Source organism: Erpetoichthys calabaricus, chromosome 3, assembly GCF_900747795.2.
Source record: "Erpetoichthys calabaricus chromosome 3, fErpCal1.3, whole genome shotgun sequence".
Classification (NCBI taxonomy): domain Eukaryota; kingdom Metazoa; phylum Chordata; class Cladistia; order Polypteriformes; family Polypteridae; genus Erpetoichthys; species Erpetoichthys calabaricus.
Window position 1 is genome coordinate 263,633,321 of NC_041396.2, and position 23,176 is coordinate 263,656,496.

General features: G+C 40.1%; 1 protein-coding gene across 1 annotated transcript in view; it reads right to left on the reverse strand.

The window, feature by feature from the left end:
• dnah2 (dynein, axonemal, heavy chain 2) overlaps nucleotides 1–23,176 on the reverse strand; it is a 518,592-nt gene that overhangs the window by 65,158 nt on the left and 430,258 nt on the right. Inside the window, 5 exon segments of the mRNA XM_051924101.1 lie at nucleotides 1,709–1,857; nucleotides 1,947–2,133; nucleotides 4,587–4,713; nucleotides 8,062–8,261; nucleotides 20,069–20,213. Of these exon segments, the coding sequence (XP_051780061.1) occupies nucleotides 1,709–1,857; nucleotides 1,947–2,133; nucleotides 4,587–4,713; nucleotides 8,062–8,261; nucleotides 20,069–20,213 (808 nt within the window).

A 23,176-nucleotide genomic window follows, 5' to 3' on the forward strand; every position in this document is an offset into this window, starting at 1 on the left:
CATCCCCCACCGTCGCAGAACGTTCACTAAGTTTTCCCAGCTCATGCCTTGTTTGATTATCTGGGAGTGACTGAACTGCTGGAGTTTTAGAGTGGAAATAATAGATCGTTATTTGGAACACATGCATTTCATGCGTGTTCCGTTTCTACAGTAATCTGTGTAAACACATTGTAAAAACAGAAACTTTTTCATATTTTAGTAATAAATGTTACAAAATGTAGGCATAAACTATAGACTGTGTGAAGCCTGAAGTCCAAAGATCAAATAAACACTTTCACAAAAGTGCGCTTCAAAGAACTGAGTTCGATTCCCAGCTGGGGAGAAACGTGCTATTTTTTTTTTCTTTTTAACCTCAAACGGACATAAAATTTATAAATTGGTATGCACTGTAAATCGTTAAGTTTAAAATGTTGATCGCGTTTATTTTTGTTGATTAATTCATGCTTTTTACTTAGAGTCAGAACAGGAGCTTATTCAGCTTATTCAGCTTCTGATCTGACTCTAACAGCGGCAGTATAAATTCACACCCGATCTGACGCTGTTCATTTAAAAAATGATATTGCATTATTGCACATCTTTATGTGAAAACAGCAGTGTCAGATGGGAAGTGTCTGATGATTGCATATAGCGCTGAAGTTACTGCTCCTTACTATGCTTTCCTCTGCATGTCCTGGAGTACAAAAGAAACAGCGGTAGTATGTATCGTGATACACTGCAGAGCTATAGCGCGTCTTTATGTGAAAACAGCAGTGTCAGATGGGGAGGGGAGGGGCAGGATCCTGAACGCGACTGAAAGAATGAAAAGTAAATAAAAAAAAAAGACAAAGCTAACCTTTACAAGTATCATAAATTACACCGGCTGTTACAGACTGAAATCAAACGAATGTTTTTATTCTAAAATAGTAAGAATAAAAGCAGTTCACTTCTCAAAAGGGAGTTGTACAGGATCGAACTCGTGACCTTTTGATTCCCAGTCAGCAGCTAATACTGTTGGGCCACGGCAGCAGTCATAGTAAATATGTGTCAATGTCGCTTGCTAAGGCAGCTTTTTTTCCTGCAGTTATATTTTTGAATAAAAGCGCACTTGTTCTGTTATATTTGTACCTTTTGTGAAAGTGTTTCTTTGATATTTGGACTTCAGGCTTCATACATTATATAGTTTATGCCTACATTTTCTCATTTACTACTAGAACATGAAAAACGTTTCTGTTTTAACAATGTGTTTACACAGATTACTGTAGAAACGGAACACACATGAAATGCGTGTGTTCCAAATAACGATCTATTATTTCCACTCTAAAACTCCACTTCACTCCCAGATAGTCAATCAAGGCATGAGCTGGGAGAAGTTCGTGCACGTTCTAAGTCGGTGGGGGGGATGGAATAGCCGGCTGTTTGCAGCTTGTCTTTATCTGCACATTTAGAAAACAAAAGACGCTGGCGGAGAGCTGCAAACGGATTTAAGAAGCGATTTATGGTGGGACGGATCTATGAGTTTTTTTCGTAGGCTCTGGTAATTCTAGTGTTAAGTCTTATTCTTAGTAAAGTGGTTGCAAGTAGAGTCTGCATTGAGCATTGAGGGTCAGCCACTGTGCCATCCATCCACATGGGAATAACATCAATAAGCATTACTATTTACTTGAAGTACTTGTGGCAGTCTTTGGTTTCCACAAGCATAAAAACAATTATGAATGATATTTTGGCTTACCGACTTCATATCCAGTACAGGAGGTTCAACAAATTTGGAGCCCAAGTTGTTTATGACAAAGGAGGTGACACAGAATGCCACTCTGTCTTGCCGTAATGAGCGTACTATTAACATTCTTTGAAGCTCATTGCAGGCATTTTCCCATTCACCTGTGAAAAGACAGAACTGGTGTTAAGTTCACTTACGTGAGATTACACAACTCATACCAAACCAGATGGGCCTTGCACCAAAACCGAACCTGGCAGAGTTACACTCTCGGGTTCTGCACTGGTGTACCACAAATGCCAGTCTCGTGGGTACTGCTCAAAGGAGTTCATGATGCCATGGAAGTTGGCCAGCTTGTCCAGTTCTGTGATGTTGTCCCAGTTTGCATCTGCCAACCAGGATGTGCAAGGATTATCCATCTGATCTTCTCTGTCCAGCACCTAATTAGAAGGAAACAATAAAGAGTTCTTAAAGTTGAGGAAAATGTTAATGAATGAAAATATCAGCACAGGCACACCAGTTTCAATCTAAATATGTTGTAACCACAAAATAAAGCACTTAAACCTAAAAGTAGCATTTCTGCGTGAGCTGTACTGGATAATGGTGGTAACTATCGCGGGATGAAGGTTATGACCTACTGTTCGGTCAGAATCCTCATTATCACCTACAGTCAGCAGCTCTCAGCAGTGAATGAAAGATGAGACTGTGTCTCAAAATAGAGAGTGTGACAATTTGGGAAGACCTAGGAGCAGAGCCACTGTCCGTTGATTAGTCAATTTTTATAATTTTTTAATAAAGTAGTATCAGATAAGCAGAAGACGTCTGAAGAATGGAAATAGTGAGAAGTCCAGCAAAATGACCCCTTTTATTGGCTAACTGAAAAGATTACAATATGCAAGCTTTCGAGGCAACTCAGGCCTCTTCTTCAGGCAGAATGTAAGTTTGTAAGCTACTGAATAAGACTAAAAGAAACCGGACTTCAAATGTGCAGATGGGTGCAAAACTGACTTAGACACAGGGGTCAATGAGCTATGGTGGGAGAGAATAGCCACATAAGGACAGAATTGACTTTCTAAACTCTAAAGGTTTATGCTTTCATTGTCTCAAACAGAGGCACCTTGGTAAGAATTGTAAAGAAAGAATGAAATGTCAGATATGTTCTTTGCAGCACCCAGACATCTTGCACTGTCTGGTGTGGCGGACAGCCGGGGTCCATGCCTGGCCAGGACGCCCCTTCACTGTATATTCAGGGGGAGCAGCCCTGGAGGGTGCAATACCTCCCCCTGGACACTAGATGTCCGCCCCCCTGGGTTGGAGCGGTGCTTCGGTTTCCCGCAGGGCTCCAGGGGAATTGGAGTTGGGTTCAGCCCTATTGGGTCCATGTTTTATTTAATACATGCCTCCCATGCCCAATCTGTGTCGGGTCATATATAGCGCCTTTCTTACACTGGTCAGCCACATAATCAATGCATCTACCACCCTTGGTTGTGGCAATGCTGTTGACAAAGCTGATTTGCTGGACCCCCCTCCACTCAATGTCAAACACACCTCCCAACACTCATGAAGCACTTCATGGACCACTGTAAGAGTTGCACCTTATTCATCCACTTCATCTTTAAGATAAAGGTCAGCATAACTGCGGCATTCGCTCACAGGCACTTTTTTCCCCATTAACGGCCTTTGATTCCCCAGCAATATCATATGCTCTTCTTGACATCAGTGCCTCAAAATCCTTATCCAAAGACTGCATTTTGAATTTAGGCAGATCAGGCTGGAAAGTCAAACAGGAGTAGTCCTCTCCTTCAGAAGGCCAGATCTTTGCCTCCCCAATTCTCCCCATGTTCCCTCCTGGCGGGCTGCCTCCACTTTAAACTTGGTGCTGAAGATGTTGCACAACTTGCCGGGAGTTTTCTGAATTAAATGAATTTAAAAGCAGGGCTCCATGATGATCAGGTTTGGGATGCTGCCCTTTTTAATTCATGTCAATGATTTTGACAAGCTTGTACCTAACAAACTGGTTAAGTTTGCCAATAACACCAAAGTGGATGTTGGATTCTGGAAGAAATTCTAACATTTGAAGAATTAGGGGTGTAGTGGACTCATCAAATGCTCCCAAACTGGCCAGTATAAAAAACAATAAAATACCACAACATAAATAGGACAATTGTAAAGAACTGAATGAACACAAATAATATAAAATATAATGTAAGTAACAGCAAGGCAATGATGCAGTCCTGACACTCACACTAGGTCAAGCTAGGCCTGCCTAATTTAGGGAGATTCTTACTGAATGAATATTTTAATAAATCTATAAAACACACAACATATGAGCAATAAATATATATATATATATATATATATATATATATAAAACTCCTGCGATTCCATCAACATTGTAAATTCAATTTTAATAGAGCAAGCAGAGAAAATCTATTTTTACACATGCATGTACAGTACATGTGGACAAATCCTGCTCAGTCATGATCATTGGCTTTAAAGAGATGTACAAGGCCAGCTCATAACTTGAACAGCCATTGTTTTGTAAAAATCTCACATTTTTAAATTTTTTTCAAACACTTCCATGAAATAAAATTCTCACAGTTTTTACTTGTATGTATAACCCCAGCTTATCAAATCATCATAAAACCCCTCTAATGTTACACCCCGCCTGAAATGGGAGTATTCTGGAATGCTGGAATTCAAACTTACAGAGCACTCGTAAAGTTTGCTAATTTGTATAAAGCCACACCAAACTCTTCAAAGGGGACAATCCGACCCAACAATAAAGAGAAAAGATGTGTAAGCCACCAGAGAATGTCCCCTTTATTAAAGTCAGTTGTGCTCAACACACCCCTTCTCTTTAGTCAGCCACAATTCTGCGTAGAGTACTTACCACTCCTCCACGGAGGAAGAAGTTGTATTCATCTTTGTTGAGTTTGCCAGCCACTTCTAGGATCTTAGAACACATCTGGAAGCTGAACAACAGCTTGTGACGCTCAAAAAGGCCTCTACACGTATACCTGCAACATGCAGAAATGGAAAACTGCCAGTCAGTCATTTTCTATCCTGCATACTCCTGAAAAGAGGCAGGGTGGTGGTGGAGCCTATCCCAGGCAGCACAGGGTGCAAGGCAGGAACAAACCCTGGACAGGGCACAAGTCCATCAGAGGATAAACACACACACACCCACAACTAGGACCAATTTAGTATCGCTAATCCACCTAACCTGCATGTCTTTGGACACGGGGAGAACATGCAAACTCCATACAGGGAAAATTGAGGACATGAGCCGTGGTCTCCTTATTGCGAGGCAGCAGCAATGGAACTGCACTGCCGTGCCACTCAGAATGGGAAAACTGCTTTTAGGAGGAGAGTCAGCCATCGTCTACTGCAGCACAAACTCACAAACATTAAAGGCACCAGTTCACTGAATGCAGACATCTTTGGGTTAGCTTGGCTTATTATAGCTTAACTTATTTCTACTTTACTGCTCACAGCACTGTTAAAACAAACAATAAACATTAAAAAATGTTATGCATATAATTACATTACATTATGCATATAAGTATAAGCAATGTGCTTAGTACTGTAGATGCCACATGGGCAGGATGGACATCCCGGCCAGGAGAGGGGATGGTTCCTTACCCGGACAGAAAGACCAAAAGGGATGGACGGACATCTCACTAGGAAAGAGAGACATTGCTGGAAGCTTTTTATTCCCCCAGCACACTAGATGGCAGCAGCCCTGGATGTTGGTGCCCTCTAGGAAACCAGCATGACATGCCGGGAGATGCAGTTCATCAGAGCAGACCTGCTCTGGACTTCTGTGTGACCCGGAAGAGCTTCCATCGGGCAATCGCCCTGGCACCAGAAGTACTCCCTGGTCTGTAATAAAAGAGACCGCACTCCCTTATCCAGGCGAGTCGGAGCTGGGAGGTAGTGGAGCAACCCTTGAGTGGAGGAGGGTAGTGCGGTAAGAAGAAAGTATTATGGAGAGAAAGCCTGTGTTTTCTGTTTGTGTGACATATTTGAGGTGATTTGATTACTAAATCTACCTTTATTTGAACCCAGGACTGTGCTTGTGTGTTCGTGTTGGGGTTTGGGCTTGCTGGCGTACATATATACAGTATTTATGCATCTTACAGACATATATAGACTTTTTACAGTACAGTTCTAAGCAAGTAATGCATGTTGTTCAAGATATAAAGGCATACTGTATATATCGTAGGTCCTACATTGCATAAAGTGCTGCCAGAATAGGCTCGTTTACCTTTGTCATTGAGAATTGAATTAAACAGACTTGACAGTCTTATCAAAACAGGAAAACAAATTTTGAAATTAAATAAAAAAATAAGAAAAAAATCTTCTCTGTAAGCTTACCTACCTTGAGAACAGAGAGAGCTAGAGAGAGAGCTGAATTTTAAGCAAAGTTAAAAAGACAAGCTCAATATTTTATTATTTATTAAATATGTACAGAATGCAACAAAAGTTATAAATAATAAAAAAAAAAAACTTTCTTGTTCAGATTACTGAGACATAACAGGTTCAAGGAAATAAACGATAGAAGTCCAATCCATTGCAGGGCATTAATCACAACTACCGGAAAAACAAACAGGTAGAGAGCAGACAGGCGCCCATCTTGAGGAGAAATCTCAGGTGAAAATGCATTTCAGTTCTAAACACCAATTTTCGTTAAGTCTGTAGGAAAAATGTCAAAGTAGCACAGGACATGCTTACACAGCATAAAACACACACACATGATTTTTTACAAATAGATGAAAGGTAGCGTGATGAAGAAATTTGTTATTCATTTTTAAGAAATGAGGGTTATGAGTGATAAATGAAGGTTATTGTTTTTTCTTTTGTGTAAACACGAGAGCTCACATATATTCATGTGTTAACCAGACTTTCTGGACTATAAGTGCCATTTTGAGGACAAGACTCAAGTCTACACAGGCATAAAATCATCTTACAGTACTGATGTATTAGAGACAATGCAACAATAATAAACACCCAAACACACACACACACACTTCGCCTCTAGCGCTGACGTCCGAGGTTCGATTCCCGAGAGGGAGTGCAGTGAGTGTGTACGCCTGATGAGCCCAGAATTAGGGCGAAACACGTGTCGCGTACTCTTTGCATTATTTGACAGTAAACTATTTTCAACCATTCTATGATCTGCTTCTCACAACTGAAGGCACCGTGGCTGATGTTAGCTGACTTGCTGGCCAACCACAAGCGTTACCTGGTAGGTAACCACCCATACAATCAGATTGTGACACAGACTACGAATGCCGTGAATGTAATTACCCCGATTTACATGCTGTCAAATAAACGAACCACACGCCGTGGCGCAACGCTAGGGGCTTCGCGATTCCCGAGAGGGAGTGCAGTAGAGTGTGTACGCCTGATGAGCCCAGAATTAGGGCGAAACACGTGTCGCGTACTCTTTGCATTATTTGACAGTAAACTATTTTCAACCATTCTATGATCTGCTTCTCACAACTGAAGGCACCGTGGCTGATGTTAGCTGACTTGCTGGCCAACCATAAGCGTTACCTGGTAGGTAACCACCCATACAATCAGATTGTGACACAGACTACGAATGCCGTGAATGTAATTACCCCGATCTACATGCTGTCAAATAAACGAACCACACGCCGTGGCGCAACGCTAGGGGCTTCGCGATTCCCGAGAGGGAGTGCAGTAGAGTGTGTACGCCCGATGAGCCCAGAATTAGGGCGAAACACGTGTCGCGTACTCTTTGCATTATTTGACAGTAAACTATTTCAACCATATATATATATGGTATATATATGCATATTCAGTATATAAATATATACAGTATACATAAACACACACAAGTGCAAAACATTTATTAATGCTGAATTTCTTGTGCTTTTGGTCACAACCTATATACTATGTAATGTATTATATGTTTTTTTACACTTGTTTAAAACATAAGTTTCAGAGTTGAGAATAAATTAATGGCAATCTTGTTTGAGTCAGTTTCTGCTGAGAAATGCAATTCAGCTATTCATTTTCTGTACCCCAAATTTCAGGTTGTTGGGAGTGAGTACAAGGCAAAAATCAACTGAGCACGTTGCAGTAGCCTGTTGGTGCCTCCATTTATAAAACTAACTAAACAGAGGAGTAGTTTAGTGGCATTCTTCTAAAATTGTAAATTCACCAATTGCATTAATTAGAAAAATAAAAAAGTTTTCTTTTACAGTATTGTGGGACGTCAGAGCACACCACATAGACATTTTGTTGGAAACACGTATTTGGCTTTTTGAAAACCTCTGGTATCACTAGACCCAACTCCATTACCGAGCCCAGGGCTCCCCGCTGTCCCAGTACAGTACCTGTATACAGCATAGGTGTGGTAGTCATTGAGATTACTGATCCTCTCCTCAAGCTTGTAGTTGCGTGGGCTTTTCTCAATGCTCAGGTTAAACAGATCGATGTAGGTGTCCAGAGAGAACTGGTACATTGGGTCAATGCGGCCCATGTCGTTGAGGACAAAAAAGAGGATTGATGCCCGTTGAGCACATGACCGATAAGCCTAAAGGTAAGAAAAAGACAAAGGATTTAGACTGGCCTGTTGATTGTGTGATCTGTCCACTCATACATTTTACAAACCTACAAGCTATTTGATCATTCCAGAGACAGCTTAGCTATAACTTCAGATGTCAAGCAAAATGACACCTTTTATTGGGTAACTGAACAGATGACAATATGCAAGCTTCTGAGGCAGTGTAGGCCCCTTCTACAGGCAAGATGTACGGGGCCTGCGCTGCCGTGAAAGCCTGCATATTGTCATGTGTTCACTTAGCCAATAAAAGTTGTCATTTTGCTTGACTTCTCAGTATAACTTCAGATAAGAGTTTTGAGGTTACTTGCCCATGATAACCTCAAGGTAGTTTATTTATTTAAAATGTACTTGTTGCTGATCATTTCACTCGCACTGAAAAGTGAAAGTGGTTTGGCACAGGGTACTGCAGTATTTTTATTAATGGTTGACTTTATAGTCTTGTAGTACATGTACAGGCCACAAGCATTAGGAAAGACTTGGAAGCTAGGAATATGTTCTGGATAAAGTTTAGGCAGAATATAAAACTGAAAACTGTAAAGCAGAGTGAACTTTATAGTTTTCAATTATCCAAGAGTTCATAAAATTATTACATTGTGAAATGTGACGAATATTTTGTCTTAAGTATCTAAATGTATATGGGCTAAAATTAAACTTGAACACTTAGTAAAATGGGGAAAGGGATGCTGTAAATCAATTATATAATTATATAATGATGACCATTTACCATCTTATGAAAATGTTAAGTAGAATAAACATTGACCTTTATGTTGTCTAAAAAAGAACTAAAATGCCACAAAACTATAATGCTCAAAACGACTAAATGCATTGCACATGAAGTTATTTATTAATTCTAAGTTATTTAAAATATGTCTGTCTGTCTGTCTATGTTTTCACCCTGCCAAAGACTGGTGCCCTGTCCACAGATTGTTCGCTCCATGCTCCTGATGCATGCTGGGATAGCTGCCAGCTTCCCCAAGACCCTTCTTAGGATAAAGCGGGTTTAGAAAATGGATGGATGGATATTTTGGGTTTTATTTTTTGTCCGGCCCTTCTCATTCATTCAATAGTTGCCTAACAGAGCTATAATGTTCTCCCCAGCACTCGTGTCATTCAGACATGGTAGGCAGTGTGCTGTAGTGGTTAAGCTTTGGACTTCAAACCCAGACGCTGTGGGTACAAATCCCGCTACTGACACTGTGTGACCCTGAGCAAGTCACTTCACCTGCCTGTGCTCCAATTGGAAAACCAAAAAGAAATGTAACCGATTGTATCATAAAAGTCGCCTTGGAGAAAGGCGTCAGCCAAATAAGTAAATGTAAATGAAACACATCAAGACCTTTTGGCCAAGACTCAGCTGATGTCAAAATCTTATAAAGTCACACCATGCTGAAAGTGCTCATAAAATAACACACATTTTCTGAGGAATAAGATGAAACGTTTTCAGACTTTGCTATCTTTCACTTGCCAGCTCAGTTTTTGCGGCGTGTGCCATTATATGCTGCCTGAAATGCAGCTTTAGCAAAGCCACAGCTTAAGGAGCTAAAAAGACATTAAATCCTGAGACGTTCAAAATGTGAACTCACTTTTGCAGATGTTACATTGTATGCACATATTTAAATATTTTAACTACTGGATATGTTAAAACATGTCACATTAAAATATATCTAGATTATAACATAGAAACAGAAAATGAACACAATCTAAAATAACATTTTTTAAACAGTATACAGTATGTGATTGTGCATTTTGTTATTCTGTTTCAGATAAAGGGCATCATCTTTCCTTGATGGGTCACCTTAGTGAGCCGCGGGTGTCACTGACTGTCACTGTCTTTCAACAATCATAACATATAAGGTATGGTATAAGACTTTGGGTAAGTTTAAATGACACAAATGATAAGAACACTAGACACATACAGACCAGCATGGTGGTGCAGTGCTTAGGTCTGCTGCCTAGCACATACAGGAGGCAGGGTTCAAATCTGCTGCCGGTTCCTGTCTGTGAGGAGTTTCACATTCTTCTTGTGTGCGTCTGGAGTTTTCTCTGGATGTGGTGGATTTCCTGTCACACCCCAAGAATGTGTATGTCAGGCGATATAACTGGCGAATCTAAACTGTCCTTTTGTGCCCAATGGGGGTGTGTGCTAGCATCTCTGATGACTTTAAAGTGGTGCTACATGGGGGTGTGTATGCCATGAATGCAAAGGAGTGGCACCCCATTCAAGGATGGTGCGGAGATAGATTGAGGTACTCCGTGACTCTAATCTGCAGTATGCCAGGTTGGAAATGGATACATAAAAAGACACTAAGATGGTGCATTGTGGCACACTGTGAAGGAAAAATTTCATTTAGATCAGCAGACAAAGCATTCCATTTAAGACATTTTGTTTCAATACATATTTCCAAACAGAAAAGGCATGAGGGTGGCACAGGGAAACGGGAAATTTTGGAACTAGGTGTTGGCGACCCTGGGGTGCCGGCAGTTGTAGGGGACCAACACAACCTCATTTAGAGCCCCTTGCCATTAGTTATAATGGAGCAGTGGAGTGGTTTGCTGTGAAAGCCTTTTATAAGAATGCTGATAGTGTGACTGTTGTGCGAAGGGAATTTCTGCATCATTACCAGTTAGGACGTCCTGATCGTGTCCCGTCTGCTCATGCGATTATAACATGGGTGCGTAATTTTGAAGAAACAGGTTCAGCCTTAAAAAAGAAGTCCCCATGTGTAGTCACTTTGCATACCGCCCGATAATCGATGGCTGCTATTTGACAATTGTTTGGAATGCGCGTCATTTCACGCAACGATGACATTCCATGGCCTCCGAGATCTCACGGTCTATGATTTTTTTTCGGTGGGGACATCTTAAAAGTCTAGTGTACCGCACACATCCTGCAACCATTGCTGAACTAAAAAAGAGGATTGAAGAGGAAATCGCTGGCATTCCTCTTGACATGTTACATCGAGCAATGCACACTCATTAATTGCATATCCTATACAGTACATTTCAACATTAAACGTATTTTGTAATGTGTTTATTTGTGTATTGAACGTCAATTGAAAATTTCCCATTTCCCTGCGCCACCCTGTATAATCGGTATTGCATATAACAACAAAGACATTAGGTAAACATTACACTGGTAACTCAATATAAAACTTAAAGGAATATCCAACAAAAAAAAGATATTTTTTATCTGTTACTTATTCCATTTAATTTCTAGTGATGCCTGAAAAAGTTTTAAATTTCATGCTGATGGAAATAAAAGGTTTTTGATATAACAGGTATCTTAGTAGATCAATGCCAGACATTGGCAAACAATATGAGAAAATCCATGACAAAAATCTCATGGCACTCATGTAGCACAATCCACATGTCATGTCATTCAGTCGTACGCTCAGAACATCCCAAACACACAATTTTTATTAAAATATTGTTACATAAACCACTTCTGAAAAATGGTCATGTGATCTAAAATGAAACACACTCAGATGTGCCTGAGCATTTGAAATGGAGACTCGCCTCACCCCCCATTCATTGGTCAGAAGTCCAGTAATTGCTTCTTCATTGGCTAACACGCTGTTTAACATGATATCAGTAAATAGCGAGCACTGTGACACATGTTAAATTAAATATTAAAAATAAATAAATAAGAACTAAATAACTAAATCAGAAAAATGAGTGGCAACTTTATCAGGAAGTGAAGAACACTTTGGTACATTCAAGCCACGGACTGCCGCCGAATAACCCTGAGCTACTCCACTTGTGGCTCACCGCTATCAATATAAATGTCACAACAGCAGACGGCTCTTCATTTCAAATGCGTGTTTATGCCTGAGTACATTCTATTTTTTGTTCAGATTTTCCATAGGTGGTTTATTTAACAACTTTTTAGTAAAAATACATGAGCTTGTGACAATGTGAGCATACAACTTCATGATCTGACATGTGGATTATGTGATATGAGCAATGTGAGAATTTTTCATTTTGTTTTTTCATTTTGTTTCCTGTTGTCCAGCTTTGGTCACCATAGACACCTGTTATATCAGAAACTTTGGTATCTGTGTTTTGCCTGAAAGCATAAGATTATAAATTTTTCCTGGTTTTTACTAGAAACTACATGAGGAAAGTAACATATTAAAAAATATTTCTGGGTGGAGTATTCCTTTAAGGATAGGTAGATAGATAGATAGATAGATAGATAGATACTTTATTAATCCCAAGGGGAAATTCACAATTGTGATTTGATATTGTGACAGATGGCCAGGACCATTACCCGGCTTGAATGCCGGCTGGGTGGAAGGACCGAAGGAGAGGACCTCTTAGGGACAATATCCTCCCCGAGACGCTAGAGGGCAGCACCACAGGTCCCCACAGGACATGCCGGGAGTTGTAGTTTGGAGCAGCCCTGTTGGGGTCCATGGGTGCCTCCAGGGGGTGCAGCAGCTACAGATGAACCCTTTGGGGCACCACTTCCACCACACCCGGAAGAAGGTCAAGAAATACCTGGAGCACTTCCGAGTGCAGTATAAAAGGAGCCGCTTCACCATCAGTCGCGAGGTGGAGGACAAAGCTTGCAAATAGGAGTGGAGGTGACAGAGGAAGAGAGAGAAAGAAAGAAGAAGAAAATGATTTTGTTATATTAGTTGGTGCTTGTGTACTAGGCTGTGAAGTGGGAAGCAAGAAAAAAAATGCGTGCTACTGGGAGAGACTTGTGTCTCAGCCTGTCTGTGTCAGGGTTTGGGGAGCAGTCTGCCCCCTGGTGGTCCACAGGATTGTGCAATAAAAAACAATGCATAGTAAAGGTGTGATGCCACCAATGACAATCACTAAGCAACATTCTTTCGATAAATGTTTATAATTTAAAAGCTGTAACACAGCAATCAGGTCATAATAATAATAATAACAATAATACTTTTTCTACTTATATAAAGCACCTTTCATAGTGAGTGGGGAGCCACTTCAGCCACCATTAATGTGTACCACCCAACTGGATGATGTGACAGCTGTCATTTTACTCCAGTAAGCTCACCACACATTAGCTGTTAGGTGGTGAAGTAGTGAGAGAGACAGCCAGTTAAAGACGGGGGGTGATTAGGGGGCCAGAATGACTAGGCCATGGTGGGCAGTTTAGCCAGGACATGAGGATACTCCCTGCTCTTTACAAAGGATGCCCAGGGATATTTTATGACTACAAAGAGTCAGGTCCTCAGTTTTACTTATCATCTGAAAGATAGCACCATTTTTACAGCACAATGTCCCTGTCACTACACTGAGGTATTGGGATCCACTTTCAGACCACAGGGTAAGCCCACCGCTGGCCTCACCAACACCTCTTACAGCAGTAAGCCAAACTTTTCCTAGTTGGTCTCCCATCCAAGTACTCCAGGCAGGGCCTGAACCAGCTTAGCTTCAGGTGGATGACCTGTTCTGCAGTGCATGAGGTACGGCTGCTGGCTGAATGATACTGATGAAGACAGACTGCCATTAGAAAAATAAATTACTAAAAAGGCATAATGTGATCAACTAAAGTAACGGACTTTCTTATAATAGGATTTTTAAAACAGACATAATAGTATAATAGTTAGAGTGCCATAGTCTAAGACGGACACCAAATCGACACAAGACTTGCTTTAATCCAATATACGGCGTGACAACCAAAATGACAAGAACACACAATTGAGCAACCTTCTGGTAATAAATGTTTTATACTTAAAAGACATAAAATAATTGGCAGATTAGAATGAGCTCAAAATGCCTCAAAGCTGCTAAATGTAGCAAAAGGAAAAAACACTTTAGCCTCAGGTTGCTTATTCCAGAATAACAGAATAACAGAGCAATTACCTAGAAATCCCCCCCAACTAGAATGTAACTAACTACTATTAGTGTGTTCTTTTTGTGTATCTGAACCAGCCTTACAGGTGCGCATGCATTCTTCCCTGGCCAATCAGACACCTACCAATACTGAAACTTGAGTAACACAGTAATAACATGGTAATTACATGTTAGCCAGTTAGGCAGGCAACTGCTAAATATTTACAGTGCAAGTACATCGTAATAAAAGCAGCTTGATGTACAGAACATACAATTATAAAATATGACACTGTTACACCTACTTAATCTAAATCCAAGGCCGTGAGGAGCCAAAGCCAGCTTAAGGTACAAAGGAAGACCCACACTTAGATTTGTTGAGGAAAAAAAAAAAAAGAATAAAACCAACACAAAAGCAAAATGTTGCCAGTGATTTATTGTATGGTCTCCCAGCACTAACGCCTTATCCCTAGTTCAGCCTGCCTATAGTATAGGGATAACAGGGCCATTGAAGCCCCTGTCTGCAGAGGATTTTATCTGTTTATTATTTGTTTCTGTATAGCCCACACATTCTGCACATGTTCCCATCCCACATTAAAACTCGGTTTCTGCATGGACTCCTAAAACCGAGCAGATTTGAACTGGCACACACTAGGCACGGAGTCACAGAATCTATGGCAACAGCTAATGCGAGTGAGAGCTGCTTCACTGCTAGGATGCTGCAAAATGACAGTGTGGGATTTTAGAAAGCTATCCCTGTTAATTAAGTTGTATAAATAACAAGGTGATTGATTAACACAGAGTGGAGCTCCACAAGGGAGAGGACACTCAATATGAATGATTCAACAGACCGATTTTGTGCGGCCTCCCTCTGACCTACTTCCACCGCAGTGGTAACTAATTCCATACCTGCTTAAGGCCTCATCCAATTCAATCTGATGGAGACACAGCCTGTGGTGGCAGTTCAGCAAACTAAGTGAGTGACAACTTTCTTCACACACACACACACACACACACACACAACCTTACCGTAGGCATCCTGCCAGAAGATATAAGCTGTCATCTTCCACACAGAAGGTACAACATATTCAGAAATGAATAAATGCAGCTGCCTGTGTGATTCTTTCCTACTGACAGTGTGATAATGCAGAGCCAGAATGACACATACAGGAGGAAGACATGTGTGCACAATTTGTTCGACTCGAGGGAATACACAGGCAGAGAGAACAGAGAGGAAAAAAAAAAAGAACAGAGCATCTCCTTTAAACACTTTAGGTCTGCTTTTCCAACCAGTAGCAAAAATCACTGGTGCGGTGCCACAAGGGATGGGCAGAAATGGCCGCTGATTTAGTCGGGTGCTTCAGATATACCCAGCCAAGCACTGGGCACAGTGTGAAGCGCATATCAACAAGATGGCCTGTGGTTTCAACAAATGACCCACATTAGCGAGAGGAGGCTGCTGGGAAGAACCAGCCCTGGATTAGCCATTCAGCACATAAGCACCTGGTTACGGGCACCAAGGGAAGGGGGCACCACAGAGGTTTCTCCCTTAACTTTTTTTTTTGTAATTGTTCTCCTCTGTCTTTAATCTGCAATGTTAAAAAAACATTTTATTTGACATGATGAGTGACTTAAGTTTAAAAATTTAGTCTGAAGGTGTCATCAGATATCACATTTGTTTCCATTTCACCGCGTAAGAGTTTCACTTAAATTGAGTGTGAAAATAGCTGTCTGGGTCAGTCTAGCATTTTACTCATCAGCTGATTTGCGTAAAGGACCCTTGACCCCTTCGTTTTAGTATTTCTTTGACTGATTTTTCACATACATGAGTTAAGTCTTAATCTTTTATTTCACTTTCAACAGTAGTTGAGTCTTAATGTGTTCTTAGTTAAAGAATGGAAAGGCCAAGGGTGCACCATTTTTGGACTATGCTTAGTGCATCAGTTGGCCTAAATCTGGCTCTGGACAGAACCAAACGTGGTCAGTGCACAGTTTACTGGACAATAGTAACAATAAAAGAGAAGCTGGTGTATTGCTTAGCACTGCTGGCTCAAGGATCTAACGTGGAGTTTTTGAATCTCACTCCCGGATCGCTGTTTGATTGAAGTCTGCACATTCTCCATATCTCTAAGCAGATCTTCTTCTGTTTACTCTAGGTTTCTTCTGTTGTGTGTCCATGACTGTGTGTGTGTGTGTATAAAAGGGAAGAGGCCGATTTATAACTGCCAAATTAAATTGTGTATATGAATAGGCCTTGTGAAAGACTGACATCCTGACCAGAGTTGGTTCTTGCCCTGCACCTCATGCTGTTAGGATAGTCTTTGACCCCAACGATCATGAATTGGCTTAAGAGTATTTGAGAAGGTTATGTCCTCCAAGGAACAAGGTGTGACTTTATTTTCATTGTCATTTGCAATCATCCTTAAATCAGCAAACATTCTTGAGGACAGCTGCCAGATTTACTACAGATATGCGTGGTATAGCCTGTCAGGTATCCATACTTTGCTTGATCAGTAAAGCAATATCGACTACCAACATCTGTGTAAACTTAACTATTTCAAAAAGCATTTAGGGAGCAGCAAGCACTGATCATGAATGGCATAAACAATTTATTACATGGAGTGGGACCTTATAGTTTTGTGGGACCAGATGTGATTCTGAAATGAGAACGCATGTCTGGAGACAACTCTTTAAAAAATCTGTAGTGACTAGCAGTGAAATCCGCAGCCATGGACAAGGTCTCGCCCACATGGTTTCTTTCTTAAAATCTGCCCTCAGTTTTCTCCAGTCTGTGCATTTTAAACAATCGGGGTTGCAATGTCCTGTTTCTACTCATGCATTGTAAAAATACATAAAACAACTATGGAAAGACAGGGAGAGAAAAAGAAGCTGAACAGAAGACTTGACATGAAGAGAAAGTAGAAAGTTAAGATTGCTGTTACCAGTTCAGGAGTTCAGGGTAACTGAAGCTTAATGATTTAATTTGGAAGTTGTAATGAGCACTGTGACAGAAGAGACAGACCGACACACAGACACATTAGGACCACTGCAAGAACTTGACCCCACATGTTTCAGAAGTGCCTCTGTCTACTATGTTATAGTTCTGTCATTTTGACTATTACATCACTATATGGCATAAAACAGCAAACAGAGTTTAGATAAGCATTGAGGTCTATGGATATACTATGTGTTTAAGCGCTACAGATATATTCTGGAATGGCATGCTTTCATTTCCAACTATCCTATAATACTAACTTACTTTGGCTATTCATTTATACATGCCAGTAAAAGATGGCTGGTGTGTAGACTCATTCAGGGTTCTGCTGGAGTTGTGTCAGGGTCATTTGGCACATTTACTGATTCAGATGTTTTGAGTACTGCATTCTGCATTGCCTACAACTCTCTCGTAATCAGCTCTCGCAGCAGCACTATGTTTTGCCTCCTTTTAATGACACATCATTTATTTCAAATGCACATTTTGCAATTCACATTTTCACAAAGTCTTTCAATTTTACACTTTACACTATTTTTGCTTAGAGCCCTCCCCACCATAACCTATCATCTATGGGGGAGGAACAAAAGCTTTAGAATCATCAAAAAGTTAAATCGCCGGCTCTCGACGGATCTGGAAATTTCATGGTCCCCAGACTCCGAAAACCTCAATATCTCAATGATGGGTGTGTGTCTGTGTGTCACAGTTTCTTGAGGAAAGTCTAGAGCTAAAACTGCTGGACGGAAAAATACCAAACTCGAAACTTAAGCCTGTTATGAGATGACGATGTGCTGATTACTTTTTGAAGCACATTGTGCAAGAGAAAGAGGCACTCAGAGGAACCCTCAAATACCGTAATTCTGCAATTAATTATGAATTTTCTTCAATTGCTACTGTAATTACCTATTTTATGATTAGAAGAATCAGCATCACAGAGGCAAATAATTACTGTTGGTTCCTAGGGTGCAAAGTCTGAATTTCTTTTATAATAAATCTTCATTGAGAACAACAGTGATAACGTATTATTCACTTACCGCTAGTCCATTGATGCTTTCAAATCCCAGTGTGTAATAGGATTTTACAGAAAGGATTGTCTCTTGCAACAAGCTCTGTGTATTTTTAACACTAGTTGTATGGTCTCCGCACATGTGACACACATTTATATGTTTATTTGGGGTCTTTATGGGAGACCTTTAGATGGTAGACAGTTCATTGTAATTAGCAGCTTGCTGTCTGTTGGACCAGGTTAACAAAAAACACCACAGCTCTTTGCAGATCAAAATCACTGGCCCTACTGTGAGCGCCACCTTCATGAGGCGTTGGATGGGTTCAGAAATGTGACACTCAGTGAGCTGTCTAATTGTTCCCACCCAGCTTTAAGCAAAATTCACTCATGCTTCTCTCCAGGCATATATATTATATGTATGGCTCAGCAAGATTAGGGGCTTAGTGACTTAATTCAACAATTATTTAATGGACAGATAATACTGAGTTCTATTTATGTTCATCAGTTTCAAACAGCTTTGTCTTCCTGTCTGATTAGACAAATCCTTATCTTTATGCGCACTAATTATGAAATTTATAAAGTAAATATTTGCATTTCACCTGAGAATTTGTCACCTGCACTCAGCAGAGATAAAACTGAACTGAATGCTAGTTTAGTCTCCACGATTGTTTAACTGTATGACCCTGAGCTTGTTATGTGACCTGCCGAGGCTCTAAATGTGGAACCATGAAAGCAACTGTGAACTTGCAATTCATTAATCATTATGAATAAAAAAATCATACACTTTAAATAAATAAAAAAAAATGCAATGTTAAAAGAAGTGCCACGGACTAGAGCCATGATGGCCTGTTCTCTGAAACTAAAGTAGGTCTCTACCACCAAATAGAGAAATGAAGATACAAACCCAAACAATAACCATTTAATGCTATTTTTTAAATTTTGTCTTCACATTTGGACTTTTAAACTGCAATAACGGAGCAAAAATGCTTCATGTAAAAAAATAATTTGGTTCTGCTGGAGTTGTGTCAGGGTCGTTTGGCACATTTACTGATTCAGGTGATTGGGGTTCAGCATTCTGTATCTCCTACGGCTCTCTTAATGGCAACCCTTCCTACCTCCTTTTGATGGGGTGTGACATATCATTTATTTCAAATGCATATTTTGCAATTCATATTTTCACAAAGTTAGCTGCCAAGTCGTTCAACCTCACACTTAACACTATCTTTGCTTTGCACCCTCCCCCACCATAACCTATCGTCTATGGGGGAGGAGCAAAAGCTTTAGATTCGTCAAAAATTTTGATCTCCGGTTTTCAGCGGATCTCGACATTTTAGGGTCCCCTGATACCAAAAACATCAATATCTCGATGGTGGGTCTATACCTGTCTTCGTGTGTGTCTGTGTATCAGTTTCTTGAGGATGGTCTACAGCTAAAACGGCTGGAGGGAAAAATACCAAACTCGAAACTTACGTAGGTGTGTGCTTGACTGCTGTGTTCAGTGATTCTGGGGATGCACTCTCTCCACCCCATCCCTCCCAAAAAAAAATCTTAGCTGAATGAACAGTGTTCAGGAATACATGGGCTTTCCATGTACAAACTCAGAGCACATTACAACAGTCACTACAATCCCAGTCAATTTCATAAGTGAACTGCTGTTGCACATCTGCTTCCATACACATACTGAATTGTACACAAGTGGAGGTCACAAAGGGAAAAATGGCTTGCTCAGGGTCACACGCCAGTCAGATCAAGGGATTGAATTGGCAACTTTATAATTTAAAATCCAATCCCTTACAACAAAATACGGAAACCAAAACTCTGCAAAACCCGAAACCTCCCTCTGCCCAGTCCTTTAAGTCAGCGACAAATCTCATTAGGCCTGCTGTACAGTAAGACTGACTTTGTGCAGGAAGCCCAGTAAAGCACTGGGGGGCAACACAGCTTTAACTGGTAACACAAGTCTCTGCTACTAACCTCTCTGGCAGTATCGATCTTGATTTCCGTTTGCTCACTGGTCTCCAGCTGTTCAGCCACCTCAGTTGCAGTCACTTTAGAGGTCTGCAAGGTGTTTACCAGCTGAACATCATCCAAAAGGGAACCGGTGGCCTCATTCAGCAACCTGACCAAATAAAGAAATTGAAAACCATTATTCTGTGTAAACGCTTTGAGCCGGTACAGAAAGGAGGACATGACGTGGGAATTAACAGAATTGAACTGAAATGAAAATGAATTTCTGGTTTCTGGGCCGCTAGCTGAGGGGTCATCCTTGTCTGCAAAAACAGAAGAAGATCAATCAGTATTTTCATCCATTTATTAATGATTAATTTATAAATTACATACCAGGTAAGCATTTCCAAATGTTCCTATATAATATGCTTTAAGAGTATTTGTCACAATATGTAAGGGAAGATCTCTCTGTCTTTCAGAATTGTTTATTTTTAAGTAAAGATGAAGAAATACAAAAATGTATAATCAAAGCAAAACTTTTCTTGAATGGACACTCCAATTTTAAAGTATATATTTTTAATCTGCTATTTATTCATGATGCCTGTAGTGATAGCTAACAAAAATGTTTAACCTTGTGTTTTCAAGAGGCTAAACAAATGTATTTTTTGCTAACATATTGTCAAATAAATATGGAAAATCAGAGCAATGCACAAATGTGAAGTGTGGTCAAGTATTCCTTTAATTAAAACCCACCAATCATGTAATCAGTGTACTGATTGTCTCTCTGTCTCTACAGTCTGTATAATAATAATAATACATTTTATTTATTTAAGGCACCTTTCTAAGAACTCAAGGACACCGAACAAACAATAAATAAAGAGCACATTATAAACAAAACTAAAAGTACCAGAAAATATAAAAAGTTAAAACCAAACAAAGCCACTGTAATCATAGAGAAAAAGCCATTTTATACAGATGGGTGTTAAGTTTACATTTGATATTACTAAGCTCAGTAGGTAGTGAGTTCCAGAGCTTGGGAGCAGAACAGCTGAATGCTCTGCTCCCCGTGGTGGTTAGACGGGTGAGAGGGATGGTCAGATGGATGGAGGAAGAGGATCAATGGTTATGGGAAGGAATGGCAACATGAAGAAGGTTGGACAGATATGGAGGGGTGAGGTTATGAATGGCCTTAAATGTTAACAGCAGAATTTTAAAATCAATTTGAACCTTAATCGGGAGCCAATGTAGCTGCTGCAAGACCAAAGTGATATGGTGAATAGATGGGATTCGAGTAATGATGCGAGCTGCAGAATTCTGGACTAGCTGAAGCTTACGGAGAGATTTATTAGAGAGACCAAAGAGGAGTGAATTGCAATAGTCCAGAAGAGAAGTAATAAGACTGTGAACAAAGATGGCAGTAGGTGGAAGTAAGCAGACCGGGTGGTGTTATTAATATGAGATTTGAAAGAGAGTGCTGTCAAGGATGACACCCAGACTCTTGACTTGAGGTGATGGGGAAACAAAGGAGTTATCAATAGCAAGTGAAAGATTATTGGCTTTGGATAATGATGATTTTGAACCAATGAGGAGAACCTCAGTTTTGTTACTGTTTAATTTAAGAAAATTTGAAGAAAACCAGGATTTAATTTCAGCAATGCAGTCAAGAAAAGAAGAGGTGGGTTTACTAGCAAAGTAGAGCTGGGTGTCATCAGCATAACAGTGAAAATTAATGTTATATTTACGAAAGATATTGCCAAGGGGAAGAAGGTAAATAATAAAAAGAAGAGGCCCCAGGACAGAGCCCTGGGGCACACCAGAAGTAACAGCGGTGGGTTGGGATGTGAAGGTTTTAAGCTGAATGAACTGAGTGCGGCCTGAGAGGTAGGATTTGAACCAATCACATGGAGTGTGGGTAATTCCAAACAAAGATAATCTAGTAAGGAGAGTGGTATGACAAATAGTATAAAAGGCCGCACTCATGTCAAGGAGGATGAGAATAGTAATTAAACCAGAATCAGCAGCGATAAGAAGGTCGTTGGTAATTTTAACAAGGTTTCTGTACTGTGAAGGGGGCGAAAACCAGACTGGAACTTTTCATATAGATTATTATGAAATAACTGGGAGTGAAGTTGGATAGCTACTATTTTTTCAAGAATTTTGGAGATAAAAGGCAAATTAGAAATAGGGCAAAAATTATTGAAGTTAGTAGGATCAGCACCAAGTTTTTTCAGTATTGGGGTTATTGCAGCAGTTTTAAAAGATAAAGGAACAGTACCAATTGTGAGAGAAGAGTGAATTATAGCAGAAATGAGAGACCCCAGAGAGGGAAGGCAGGCTTTAAGCAGAACTGTAGGGAGAGGGTCCAGCTGACAAGTGGATGGCTTGGATTTGCAGATGAGATTTGAGATTTCTGAGGAAGTGGGAAGCTGGAAAGAGAAAAATGAGTGAATAGGCGAGTGTAGTTCAAAGGAAATACAGAGAGAATCTGGGCCGAGGTGCTGATGTACCCTCTGGATTGTTCTCATTTCTCGTAACAAATATCTAAAGTATAACTAATTGATGTGTATTAATAGAAATCAAAGCACATGTTTATTAACGAAAAACCCCTTTAGCCTGCACTTAGTGAAGAATGCTAGAGAAGAAATGAAAATGGCCACAGCTAAAAATAAAAATTTTCACTGTGTCCCTAGGATGGTATAATTTACTCCAAAGGCTTCAAGGGCCGCAGGCTGGCTGGCCAAGAATTAATAGACTTGGTGTAACGAGGATTAAAAATGTGCTCATGAACTGACTTAAAGACTGCAAAAAAGGTATTGGTTTTTCTGAAACATTGCAATACAATTGATAATGTTCTTTTACTGTTGTATATTTGTAACATTTAGATTTTTGATAAATATCTGTAAAATATCTTTAAAGAACAAGTTTGAATTGGCTGATTAAAAGAAGGAAGCAGCCTACTGACTGTATGCATACCTTCTGCCATGGCTACCTAAGTATATAAGCTTAGACTAGAATGACCAGACAGTTTATAACCAAATAGTAAAAGGAACTGGAGAAACTTGTTCTACTTTGAGAATGTGAGATCAGGACTCAATCTAAGCTAAACATGCAGGGACAAAGGCAGGTTTGATCTAG